Source organism: Zalophus californianus, chromosome 14, assembly GCF_009762305.2.
Source record: "Zalophus californianus isolate mZalCal1 chromosome 14, mZalCal1.pri.v2, whole genome shotgun sequence".
In the NCBI taxonomy this organism is placed as follows: Eukaryota; Metazoa; Chordata; class Mammalia; order Carnivora; family Otariidae; genus Zalophus; species Zalophus californianus.
The window spans coordinates 70,439,043-70,451,979 of record NC_045608.1 but is presented as its reverse complement, the minus strand read 5'-3'; the positions used below and the strand labels follow the sequence as shown (position 1 = coordinate 70,451,979).

At 38.8% G+C, this 12,937-nt stretch overlaps 1 protein-coding gene across 4 annotated transcripts in view; it reads left to right on the top strand.

The window, feature by feature from the left end:
* The window catches only part of MEX3C (mex-3 RNA binding family member C), a 29,264-nt gene that overhangs the window by 10,354 nt on the left and 5,973 nt on the right, over nt 1-12,937 (top strand). For 2 of the 4 annotated variants that reach the window (XM_027576698.1, XM_027576699.1), the window contains exons 2-3: nt 7,146-8,350; nt 10,797-10,887. In XM_027576698.1, coding sequence (XP_027432499.1) covers nt 7,146-8,350; nt 10,797-10,871 — 1,280 coding nt within the window. In that variant the 3' untranslated portion in view covers nt 10,872-10,887. Of the gene's footprint in view, nt 1-7,145; nt 10,179-10,796; nt 10,888-11,261; nt 11,435-12,937 lie in introns of those variants that run through there. The other 2 variants (XM_027576697.1, XM_027576700.1) reach the window with 2 other exon arrangements.

Sequence of the window (12,937 nt, the reverse complement as noted above, 5' to 3'; positions counted from 1 at the left end):
TGTGTGTGTGTGTGTGTGTGTGTGTGTGTGTGTGTGTGTGTGTGTGTGTGTGTGTGTGTGTGTGTGTGTGTGTGTGTGAGAGAGAGAGAGAGAGAGAGAGAGAGAGAGAGAGATAAGGTGGTATCTGATTGTCCCAATGCTTTTAAGACCAAAAAAGAAGCAGTGACAGTATTTCCTAGCAGAAGAGGGACTTGGTCAAAAAATTTAAGCATTGGAAAGAACCTAGAGGTTGAGTGACCTAACATTGAAACCAGGAGTAATTGGTGATAGATTAGAACCAAGGCCTGCAGATGATCAGTTTTCTGCTTCTTACATTGTTTCCTTTAAACTGTGCCTTGGAAGATTTATATGCAGTAGCCATAATAATAAGAGTCAGTACCTTTATCTGTACTCTTATTGAGTTCATAGAGCCCTTCACATATACAGCCTCATCTTCCAGAAGGCCATGTTTGTGACTCAGAAGGTATAAGGTGTGGAGGGGAAGTACCAGGAGGGTTTTCCATGTTATTTAGGGAACTATCTGAGCAGAGATAGAAGAGGAACAAGACATGTTTAGGAGATAATAAAGTCTGGAAGAAGGTAGGTTCTGGCTACTTGATGGGAGAGAGTTGGTGGGGGAAAGATTTTAATGTCAAGCCAAGGAGTTCTAATTTTCTCAAAGGTAAAGAACTACTCAAGGAGTTTTCACTCCCCCTCCTTATTTAATGTAAGTGTATATATATACTGATACCCTAGTAGGATCCTTTTCCCTCAAAACAAAACTCTTGGGGGGAATTTTTGAAGAAAGGTACATGCCAAGGATGACCCAAAGTGAAAATATACACATAACACAGTTTTGGTGTTTGTAAGGGTTTTAACTTTCTTCAGTCACCTTATATGTAAGATATATATAATTTATGGAATGAATAGAAAATACAATGAATTTCTGGAAAATGAAATACTCTGTCAAAAATCAGCAACATTTCACATAATATTTGGGGCTACTGACTACTACTTTTAAACTTTTCTGTGATACCACCACCCCACTCCCCAGTAAAAGAACATTTGGCATTTCAGCCCTTTGTACACATATTTGGAACATGTTGAATTTTGCATTTTTTTTCTTTTTAAATGTTGATTGCAACCTGCTAAATTGATATTGTAACCCATGGTTTGAGAAACACTGAAGATCCCATCATTTTGGGTCCTTTTCTTCCTTTTAACTAACTCCTCTCCCAGCAACAGGGGATCTCTCCCTCTTAATCGCTGAGGCATCTGGTGGGAGAGGTTCTCTTTACTCTAGAGAAACAAGACAGGACCTTTGCTGTACCAGGGAGTGCAGGGACCATAATTCTGGCTGCAGCTAAACACAGCTCTAGCCACAGTGATGTAGAAAGAGGAAATAGGTCCTTATACCAGGGGTAAGTTGGAGACTTTTTTATTTGGGGAATTTACTTCCAAATCAAAATAAAATTACAACTATGAAAGTTGGTGCTATCCTAGTTCTTAACCTCTACACTTTCTGGTACACAGCTTGCCATAGGTTGGTTTTGGTCTATAGCTATAAGAAAACAATTGTTAGGGCACCTGGATGGCTCAGTCCTTTGAGCATCTGCCTTCAGCTCAGGCTTTGATCCCAGAGTCCTGGGACGGAGTCCCACGTAAGGCTCCCTGCTCAGCTGGGAGCCTGCTTCTCCCTCTGTCTGCCGCTCCCCCTGCTTGTGCTCTCTCCCTCTCTCTCTCTCTGTCAAATAAATAAAATATTTATAGGGCGCCCGGGTGGCTCAGTTGGTTAAGCGACTGCCTTCAGCTCAGGTCATGATCCTGGAGTCCCGGGATCGAGTCCCGCATCGGGCTCCCTGCTCGGCAGGGAGTCTGCTTCTCCCTCTGACCCTCTTCCCTCTTGTGCTCTCTATCTCTCATTCTCTCTCTCTCAAATAAATAAAATCTTAGAAAAAAATAAAAATAAAATATTTTTTAAAAAATTGCTAGTCCTCACCTCTTAGAATTACAAAGCCTTGTTCACATTTGAAGTTATGATATCATTTGCCCTGCTGTTCATACAATTTTAAAATAATGTCAGTTCTAGCCAAAGTCTAATTAATATGCTAAGTCTAGTAAAATGTGTCATTCTTTATATTTTTAAAAAGCTTTTCTGATTTAATTATATATTTCTTGAAAAAGGCTAATGCATTTGTTTTGTTCAAAATTATAAAAAATTCGAGTGTAACGGAAAATTAAGTCTCCCTCCTACCCTGTCCCCCTAAATCAACCAGTTTTATGACTGCATTGTATTCCATTATATAGCTATATTGGCCGCACGCTAATACAAACAAGTAATATAGTACAAAGGTCATTTTGCACCTGTGCAAGTATTTTTACAGAATCAACTCTATGAGTGGGATTGTAGGGGTAGAAGGATCCATGCAGTTGTAATTTTGATTAATGCAAAGTGCCCTCGAGCAGTTCCTACTCTCAGCAGTTAAATATGAAAGTCCTTTTCCCTGTTCTTACTAGCTCTGGTTTTGATATTTGATAGTCTTATAGGTGGAAAAAGATATTTCAGTTCACGTGAAAATAGGAGTTTTCATGGTTCGTAGCCATTTATATATTTACTTTTCTATGAGCTGTTTCTTTTACCTATTTTTTAATTGGGTTTTGGTGTTTTGATACATAGGGCCAGGGTTATGTGTCTAAGAGAGAAATTAGCCATTTGTGGTGTAAGTTGTAAATAATTATTTCTTCACATTGTTTCTGGTGACTTTTGCCATGCAGCAATTTTTTTTAAAGTGCAATCTAATTTGTCTTTATTCTTATGGCATCTGAGTTTTGTGCTGCTCTGAGATTATAAATTCTTCCATGATTTTTTAACTATCTTAGACTTTTCAAATCAAAACTCAATCTAAAATACTCCAAAAAACTTTTTAATCTTTTTAACCTTCTTCACCTGTGAAATAATAAAACAAGTTTGTTTTCTTTAGTTTGTGTTGCCTATTTAGAACTTTCCCTATTCAAATTGTCCCCAACATGTGTTAATTGTTTGAAACTCAGAATATATATGTTTCTATAGAAACAGTATTACGATTGATGAGGTTTCCTGGAGTCCTAATCTGAGCTGAGGCTACTGTATTAAAACTGTCTTACAAAATTTAGGAGAGAGAACAAATACATTCTTCTGTTTTTGTTGGTAGTGGCTTAAAGGGGTTGGCTTTGCAATCTTCCTATTACCTCTAACCCTGATCTGCAAAACCTACAGACACTGTCCTTTGGGGCAGGATAGGCCTCTTAACGCTCCTATCTCAGAAGTGGTTCCTGCTCAAATTGTTTGTCTTCTGTCTTCCTATTGAGCCAATTATTAAACACCTCTTTGTTAGTACCAACCATAGGCCATAGTGTGTTTTGTGTACCTTTAGGCATATTTTCTTAGTTAATAATATACCTACTAGGTATTAAACAAAAAGTATTCTACTAAGGTCAACTGTTGCTTATAGTCTCGAAAGTATTTATTTGGAGAAGTTTACTCAATTCAACTTTCTAGTGGTCAATATTAGTAAAGGTTGAGAGGGGCTAACCCCAGACCCTTTGGTTATTTCTCCCTTTGTCCTTAATAGAAATTGCCCAGTGCTTTCTATGGGATGAACTGGACCCTCTTTGTTAGAAATGTGATGCCAACAGACTGCCTTCTTGTTAAGTTGTAGCCCAGAATATCTGAATAATAACAATAACTCCTCTGAATGTATAGGGTGAACAGTTAGTTATTTGTTCACATTAGCCTTTCAGAATTTTTTAGGCCGCTCTCCGTCAGTCACATGTTGATTGGCCGATGGGAAGTACTCTCCATTCACAGCCCCAAGCAAGACCTGTGCTGAATTGATGGACTCTCCTGGAGATTCAGTCTATATAAATAAGTAGATGTAAAAGTTTTCTTGCTCTCATCTTCTAACTCACCTTCTATTTTGGAGCAAAAGCAATAACATTGTCTTATAGTCAAAAGTTACACCATCAACTTAATCTTATGGTTCATTATAGACGTAAACTTACAGCAGCACTCTTTATAGTTAAAACTTCTGAGTTTTACAGTAGCATGAATTCAACTCATTGTAGTAATATCTTGATAGCCGCAAGCCACCCCCCCTCCCCTTGGCCCTTCTTACCTCATCCAGTTACTGCACTAAGTGCTTTCCTTGCAGTTTTGCTTTTAACCACTCCCCACCAAGTCTTCTCAAATGAATATAACCTCAGATTCGAGTAAACCTGACTCTAAAAGTGTTTTCATGATAGGTACCTAGGATCCAGCAATAAGGGGAAAAAAAAACCATTTCTTTGTAAGTTTTACATTTTGTTGGAAGGGTGAATAGATCTGGGTTAAGATCCATAAGTCCAATGACAGGTTGAATAAAGTTATGTTGAATATGTTATAATTGAAGTTAGCATAATCAGCTCCTTTCAACAAAGTTGTATTAGCAGTATGGGGCTAGAATATGAAGGTCTTGAAAAGCTCAGCAAAAAAAGCTTAGATGCAAAGCAATATGTATAAGAAAGGCCAGTGTTTTTATACAGAAAACTGATCTTTGTTTCAACACATGTCATATGGACACCCCAAATGCCTATACTTCTAGTCAACCACCCAGTGGTTTGGGAATGTTTAGGAAGGGCCCACAAAGCAGTCCTGAGGGATAAGAACCTTCGCAGAGGATGAGACATCTAAACTAAAATCTGAATGGCCAGCAGGAATTAAGCAAGCAGAGGTGGGAGTCAAGAGGCAAGGACAAAGGAACATTCTAGCCATGGAAGCAAGGGAGCATGGATAGGAGTTTAATATGGTAGAAGCACACTGCAGAGTTTAAGAAGTGAGGAAGGGGAGGAGCACCTGGGGGGTTGAGTGGGCATGATCCCGAGAAGAGCCCTGCATGGAACTCCCTGCTCAGCAGAGAGTCTGCTTTTCCCTCTGCCTCTCCCCCACTCCAGGCACTCACGTGCTGTCTCTCTCAAATAAATCTTAAAAGAAGTGAGGAAGAGGAAAAGGAGACAGGTAAAGAGGGGCCTTGTGTGCTACATTGTTTGGACTTTATCCTTATGGTAAAAGGGAGCCATTAAAGCACTTTATGCAAAGAAATGATCATGTGATCTGTGTTTTATTTAGAAACCATCATTTGGGGGGTGTCTGGGTGGCTCAGTCCTTAAGCATCTACCTTCGGCTGATGCCAGGTCATGATGCCAGGGTCCTGGGATCGAGCCCCACATCGGGCTTCCTGCTCTGCTGGAAACCTACTTCTCCCGCTCCCCCTGCTTGTGTTCCCTCTCTCACTGTGTCTCTCTCTGTCAAATAAATAAATAAAATCTTAAAAAAAAAAAAAAAAAAAGAAACCATCATTTGACTAAAATGAATATAGAGAATGGGTTGGAGTAAGTTGGGACTGGAGGCAGGGAGACCTGTGGGGGGTGGGGGTTGCAGTTATACAGATTAGAAACGATGTATATAAAGACTTAGTTTTTATATGTTATTAAATTATTGGGGGCAAAAAAGGGGGGGTTAAAAGAAAAAAGACCACCCAAAATGTGACATGTGTCTTTAAGAGCACCTGGCCTCTTCATTTTGAGGAACCTAGGAATAACATGATATATTCATGAGAACAAATCTATTCTAGCAAGCTTCACATTAAGATCTTTGAAAAGTATAACCCCAGAATTCTATGCCTTAGTTGTCTATTTGACATTTTAAGTTACACTTTGAAGCCCTCTAATCTCACATAGTTGGCACTGATAATAGGTGATTACTCTAAAAAGTTAATTGTAGAATTATGGATAGTTATGAATATGCATCTCAGATATCTTATTTTAACTTAAATACAGTTAGGATTTGGGCCAAAAGCTTTAATTGAGAATGGGTCTGCCAATCTGAGTAGTCTTTTAATAAAATCACATCCAATGCCCATGTTCCATACAATTTCCAATATGTTTCTTTTGAATTTAGCAAGAATTTTACAGTGAATGCAGAGTCATTCTGTGTTAGTTTTTTACCCCAGGCCTTTACAGTTGTCTCACCCATACATAATTCAGCAACAACCTTTTTTTTTCTCTAAGATATATCTTTTATTGAGATTTTCTTTTCTTTTTTTTTTTTAAGATTGTATTTATTTATTTGAGAGAGAGAGCATGAGCAGGGGGAGGGGCAGAGGGACAAGCAGACTCCCCACCAAGCGTGGAGCCCGGACACAGGGCTGATCCCAGGACCCTGAGATCATGACTTGAGCCAAAGTCAGATGCTTAACTGACTGAGCCACCCAGGCACCCCTTTATTGAGATTTTCAAAAATAATCAGCTTCATTTTCATACAAGTACAGTGTCTTTTTGCATTCATATTTCACTGATTTATGTCAAAGTTAATTTAGTTAATGCATGAGTATGACTAGAATAACCAGATATGGGGATATCTTAGTAAGTCTGAAATTCAGTTGATGCGAGCAGATGTGAGATGGCCTTTGAGCCATGAGCATTTTGCTCATCATGAATTTTATAGAGGAGAGAGTAATGTTAAAATATGACAATTAGATGGAAGTCCATTAAACAACTTCTGTCTTAGAGTTGTGCAAAATTTGAGGTTCTCGGACTGACAAAAAGACCATAGATTTTGAAGTTAGAGTAGGTTTAACTGTTCTTGTAAGCTTCCCTTTCCTTAGCAATAAAAGGAGTGAAGTAACCTAGTTCTTAGGGTTATTGTATAGATTGAATGAGACAGTAGATATTCAATGTCTTATATGTGCATTAGTGGTTTTTCTTTGCCACCAACATCCTGCAAGGGAGTTAATTATTACTGTTCTGAATGCCAGACCTGCATATGGTATAGCTTGCCTGTACAGAGTATTCCGTGCATCATTTGCAGTGACTAATAACAAGACGGAAACAATAGGCGTGACTTCTAAGATCTCCCAGTAGAGGTGCCGCCTATTCCTAAGTGAAAGACCAGCAGACAAATATGCCTGAGGATGGGGGAGCATTTGTGGAGTTAGGAAAGCTTTCTCATGATCTAGTGACAGGTTTTTATGATAAAGAAAAAAAACTGCCCACAAGCAGACATTTAGCTTGAAAGGAGCTTTCTGTGAGTTGTCTTTATCAAAATTATTGACATAGATGTTGATTCTTGTGAAATATTTTCTTTCTAACAGGTTGTAAAATTAAAGCATTGAGAGCCAAGACAAACACATATATCAAGACACCTGTTCGTGGTGAAGAGCCCATTTTTGTTGTCACTGGACGGAAAGAAGATGTTGCCATGGCCAAAAGAGAAATTCTCTCAGCTGCAGAGCACTTCTCCATGATCCGTGCATCTCGAAATAAAAATGGTCCTGCCCTAGGAGGGTTGTCATGTAGTCCAAATCTTCCAGGTCAAACCACCGTTCAAGTGAGGGTCCCCTATCGCGTGGTAGGATTGGTCGTTGGGCCCAAAGGAGCAACTATAAAGAGAATTCAGCAGCAGACCCACACATACATAGTAACTCCAAGCAGAGATAAGGAGCCTGTCTTTGAAGTGACAGGGATGCCCGAAAATGTTGACCGAGCACGAGAAGAAATAGAAATGCATATTGCCATGCGTACAGGAAACTACATTGAACTCAATGAAGAAAATGATTTCCATTACAATGGTACCGACGTAAGCTTTGAAGGTGGCACTCTTGGCTCCGCGTGGCTCTCCTCCAATCCAGTTCCTCCCAGCCGCGCAAGAATGATATCCAATTATCGAAATGATAGTTCCAGTTCTCTGGGAAGTGGTTCCACAGATTCCTACTTTGGAAGCAATAGGCTGGCTGACTTTAGTCCAACAAGCCCATTTAGCACAGGAAACTTTTGGTTTGGAGATACACTACCATCTGTAGGCTCAGAAGATCTTGCAGTTGATTCTCCTGCCTTTGACTCTTTACCAACATCTGCTCAAACTATCTGGACTCCGTTTGAACCAGTTAACCCACTCTCTGGCTTTGGGAGTGATCCCTCTGGTAACATGAAGACTCAGCGTAGAGGAAGTCAGCCATCTACTCCTCGTCTGTCTCCTACATTTCCTGAGAGCATTGAACACCCACTTGCTCGGAGGGTTAGGAGCGACCCACCTAGTACAGGCAACCATGTTGGCCTTCCGATATACATCCCTGCTTTTTCTAATGGTACCAATAGTTACTCCTCTTCCAATGGTGGTTCCACCTCTAGCTCACCTCCAGAATCAAGACGAAAGCACGATTGTGTGATTTGCTTTGAGAATGAAGTTATTGCTGCCCTAGTTCCATGTGGCCACAACCTCTTCTGCATGGAATGTGCCAACAAGATCTGTGAAAAGAGAACGCCATCATGTCCAGTTTGCCAGACAGCTGTTACTCAGGCAATCCAAATTCACTCTTAACTATATATATATACATAAATACTATATCTCTATATGGACTCGTAAAGGCATGGGTATAATGGTACCCCCAGTAAACTTCCTAATGAATTCTTATGACTGTTATCAGGCTTTATTGGGATTAGGCTAAAGTTGTTAGTAAACTTATAAAAGGCTGCTATGGTAACACTAAACCTAAGTGGTCTCTTGTCTATTAGTTTGGTTTGAATTATTAATACTATCCTGTAGACCCAGAGACATAGCTTGTGTAAGAATCGTTAAAACTGAAGTTCAGCTTGGCTGAGTGAAGATAATCATAGGTTGTGTGAGCCTATGAGAAAAGTTTATACGTCTAGATTTCAAAACCGTGGGTCCCAAAGCCTAGCCACATTAAGAGTTTATGGAGGGTACTTGGCATTACAGATGATTCAGACACTTCCAGTGCTGCCTTCTTTACACTGCCAGTTTTGACAAAACAGGTTCGTTTTTTATTTTACAACAACTTATGCCTAATTCTGCAGGATTGCAAGTAACTTTTTAATGCATTGTGATTACTTATTGGTAATAATAGGGCTGATGGCAGTTTACTCGATCACTGGTTATAATTTGGGACAAAAAACTGCTACATTGACCTTCATCTCGCCCAGAATGCTCACGGCTGGTATGATCAGTGGATCAGGAATGCAATTGTGTCGATTGTGAATTCCTACCCATTGCCTCCCTTGGTGAATGTGGAAACGGCCACCTGGGTTTTCCCATTTCAGGAAGGGCTTTGGGATGCACCTATATTGGCTAATAATTGAGGATGCGAACATTCCATTCATTAGTCTGATCAAGCTGTTAATTTTTAGACTATAGATCAAAATGTGAAACATTTTATGTTCAATCCATATGTCTTGCACATTAGAAATATATTTTTATTTTTTAGTAATTTAGGGGAGGGGGAGGGAGAGAGGGATAATAATGCCCTTAGCATAATTTACAAAAGCCGCTGTGATGACCTTCCATCAGTTTACTTCATTTCAAAACTATTTCCAATCACAAGGAAAGATTTCTCTAAGAAACACTTTTACATTTCACCTGTGGATGTCTATAACTTCATCCTCAGTATGTTCCCAAATCTGTGCTGGCATTGAAAGGACAAAACAATATACTGGTGGGTTTTTCTACTAATTATTTTTTGAAGCGTTATTTTCCCAACACAAAAGAGCTTTTTTTCTCAATATAACAAAAAATTGAAAATCCTATGTGTATTGAATAGTAAATAGACAAATTTTATTTTTTATTTCCACTTGAAGAGTTACATTTCGTATAAAAGTTTACAAATAACGGTTTTTATTTTGATTTTTTTCAGTATAAAAATTGCCTTGATGGCATATTATGATGTAATGCTAATTGCTTGTAGGATAGTTAAATGTCAGTATTGAAACCTAATCTTTAGCTGCCGTCTTGTAGATATGAACGAATGTTCACCAAGCATGTATTTTGTATTTTGTTGCATTGTACACTGCAACTAATAAGCCAAGGAATCGACATATATTAGGTGCGTGTACTGTTTCTAAAAACCACAAACTAAGAATGATAAATTATCAATATAGTTTAGTATTTGCTAATTTTACTACACTCTTTTGTTATGTATATGTAGGGAAGTCATAGGGATTATAAATTCAATTTGAGTAAAGTTTAAAACCATATATTTTATGATAAAGGGCCTTTAACTTAAGATGGCCAAAGCACTGATATTATATATTTGCTGTAAAGAGAATTATAAGAGTTTTATTTTTCTGATATTAAAAGTTACTTAATAAAGACTTGTTTCCATTAACTTGAATGTATTCTCCTTGGTGTTTTTCATGCAATCATTAGTTTAGACTGGAAGATAGCCATTTGCTAGAATTTGAACATTTTCTTTTACAAAGTTTCCCCTCTCCTAAGCCAGCTCCCTGTGTTCATTCTTGGAGTGATTTTTTTTTTTTTTTTTTTTTAGTGTATTCTTAGTGTTAAATGGGTCACTTATGCTCCTATCCAAATTTAGCTTTTCCTTTAAATGAGTGTAAAATTAGAGATTTAGCTAGTTTTAGATTGTTTAGTTGCTTGTGTGTGTAGTCGACCACAATTACTATTAACCTAATTGTAAATAATGACTTTTTATACATTTATGTTAACTAAAATCCTGAATCCTTATAGACTCAGTTTCTACCGTTTGTTACAGGTTTTTGTCTTTTTAATCATTAAATCTAGAAAACGAACTTCTTTCCGATGCGAAGGTACAAGTTTTTAACTTTCAGTCACGAAGTACCTTCTGAAAGGTTTGTGGTTGATAAAAGTGTTACTCCATTAATGAAATGATTTGATACTGATTGGAGTAAATCACTGCCATTTGTTACAAAGCAAGAATAAAGACCTTTCTAAGATGTTTTAAAGAAACGAAAATTCTGTTCATTCTTAGAGATGTTACACAGCCACAATGAGTCTTTTCATGGTGGTGCTGGACAGAAATTCCTCGGCTGCGCCAGAAGACTGAAGAGATTTGAGGATGGGTAAGATAGCTGCCCTAGAATTGCTTTGCTAGCTTTAGGATTAACCCCCACAAGTATGAAGGAGAAACGTTTGGGTGTGGTACAGGACTGTCATCCGGCCCCTCTGATCTGCAGTTTTTCTTTCTGCCATTTCAGTTACCCACACGGTCGGCTGCTGTCCGGTGTGGAGGTAGGGGACCCTCTGTAGCCTAACAGCTTCACCACACCCGCGTCCTTCCCCTCACTTCATCTCATCATGTAGGCATTTTCTCATCACAAGAAGGGTGATATTTTGAGAGAGAGAGAGACCACATTTACATAATTTGTTTTACAGCATATTATTATAATTGTTTTATATTCTTTTTTTTTTAAGATTTTATTTATTTATTTGACAGAGACACAGCGAGAGAGGGAACACAAGCAGGAGGAGTGGGGGAGAAGCCCGATGCGGGGTTCGATCCCAGGACCCGGGAATCATGACCTGAGCCGAAGGCAGACGCTCAACGACTGAGCCACCCAGGCACCCCTTGTTTTATCATTCTTGTTAATCTCTTACAAATCTCTTACTCTTATAAATCAACTTTATCATAGGATGCATGTATAGGGAAAAACAGTACATTTAGGGTTTGGTACTAATCATGGTTTCAGGCATCCACTGGGGGTCTTGGAACATCCTCCTCAGACAAGAGGATGGGCTGCTGTGTTTATACAACTCCAACATAGAATGACCGATGAACATGAATTTCTTGTACCTAATATAAGGTCAAGATCTTTCAGAGGACCTTGGAAATAATTTACTTTGGAGGCTTTCCTTGCCAGAGGAAGCCAAAACTGTCTGAAATTTACATTAGCAAAACTGAGAAGCACTTCCCCAAGTTCGAAGTCTAGGGCGGCCTTTCCTCAGACCTTTGTGTTCATTTTCTTGCATAGGGAAGTACTGGGGTAGAGAGGCTCTAGGAAACCTGTGGACTTGCCTTACCAGGGAATTGCTACACCACTGGATGATCTGCAGTGTGAATAGTTAAGAATTAGGCAAAGCTGCTGAGTACTTGACATTACATGTTTCCCCCATCATCTGAAATTAAATGTTCCTATAAAACCTTTTGTGAGCTGAAAAGGCATAAAGCAAAGAAGCAGTTAAAAAGTGAAAATCCTCTTCAGATTTGTTTTGGTTAACAAAAATGGATAGTAATGTGGGTCTTTCATAAAAGTAAAGTGGTACAAAGCAAACTTTTGGACAATGGAGGTAACCTGCTTCCATTTTCCCCGGGTAGGTGCTAAGCTGAAAGTACTTGGTTTGGCTGGCAGCCCAGTTAAAATGGCATGTCATTCTTTCTATATGGGATTTTATCGAAGGGTTTCCCTTGCAAAGCAGGTTTTTAGCAAGAGTAAAGAAGGCTAGAATAATTAGGTTTTGAAAATAGGTACAGGTATGTTATTACACTCCAAATTATTCCTTTTTTAATTATTTTTTAATTAACATATAATGTATTATTTGTGATTCATCAGTCTTAACACCCAGCACTCACCACAACACATACCCTCCCCAGTTATTCTTATCAGTGGCTCTCTTCGCCTAAAAACCAGACAGTGGTTCTCAATATGCTCCCCCCATTCCCAGTCCCACTTAAATTTCTACTTCTATCATTCCAAAAGTTTTTGTAAATAATGGGGATTTAGGGGTGTTTATAATATATAGTGAGCATCTTTTTCATGACAGTATACTTCCACAACATAATTCAGCTGCAGTAACCTTCTGTTTTATGGCTAGTCCATACTTAGCGTTTCCTGTTAGTTATTGAGTAACTGGGCAGGGGAGCACTGATGAATTAGGAAGGGACATTGAAAAACCTAATGAGACTCCAGTTAGCAAAGATTAAGAATAGCTGTTTTCTTGGGGCGCCCGGGTGGCTCAGTCAGTTAAGCGTGCAACTCTTGATTTTGGCTCAGGTCATGATCTCAGTTGTGAGATGGAGAGCCTGCTTAAGATGCTCTCTCTGCCCCTCCCCCACCAAAGAAGAACAGCTGTTTTCTTTAAACCGCCATATTTTCCTTCTTGGATATCGTAATT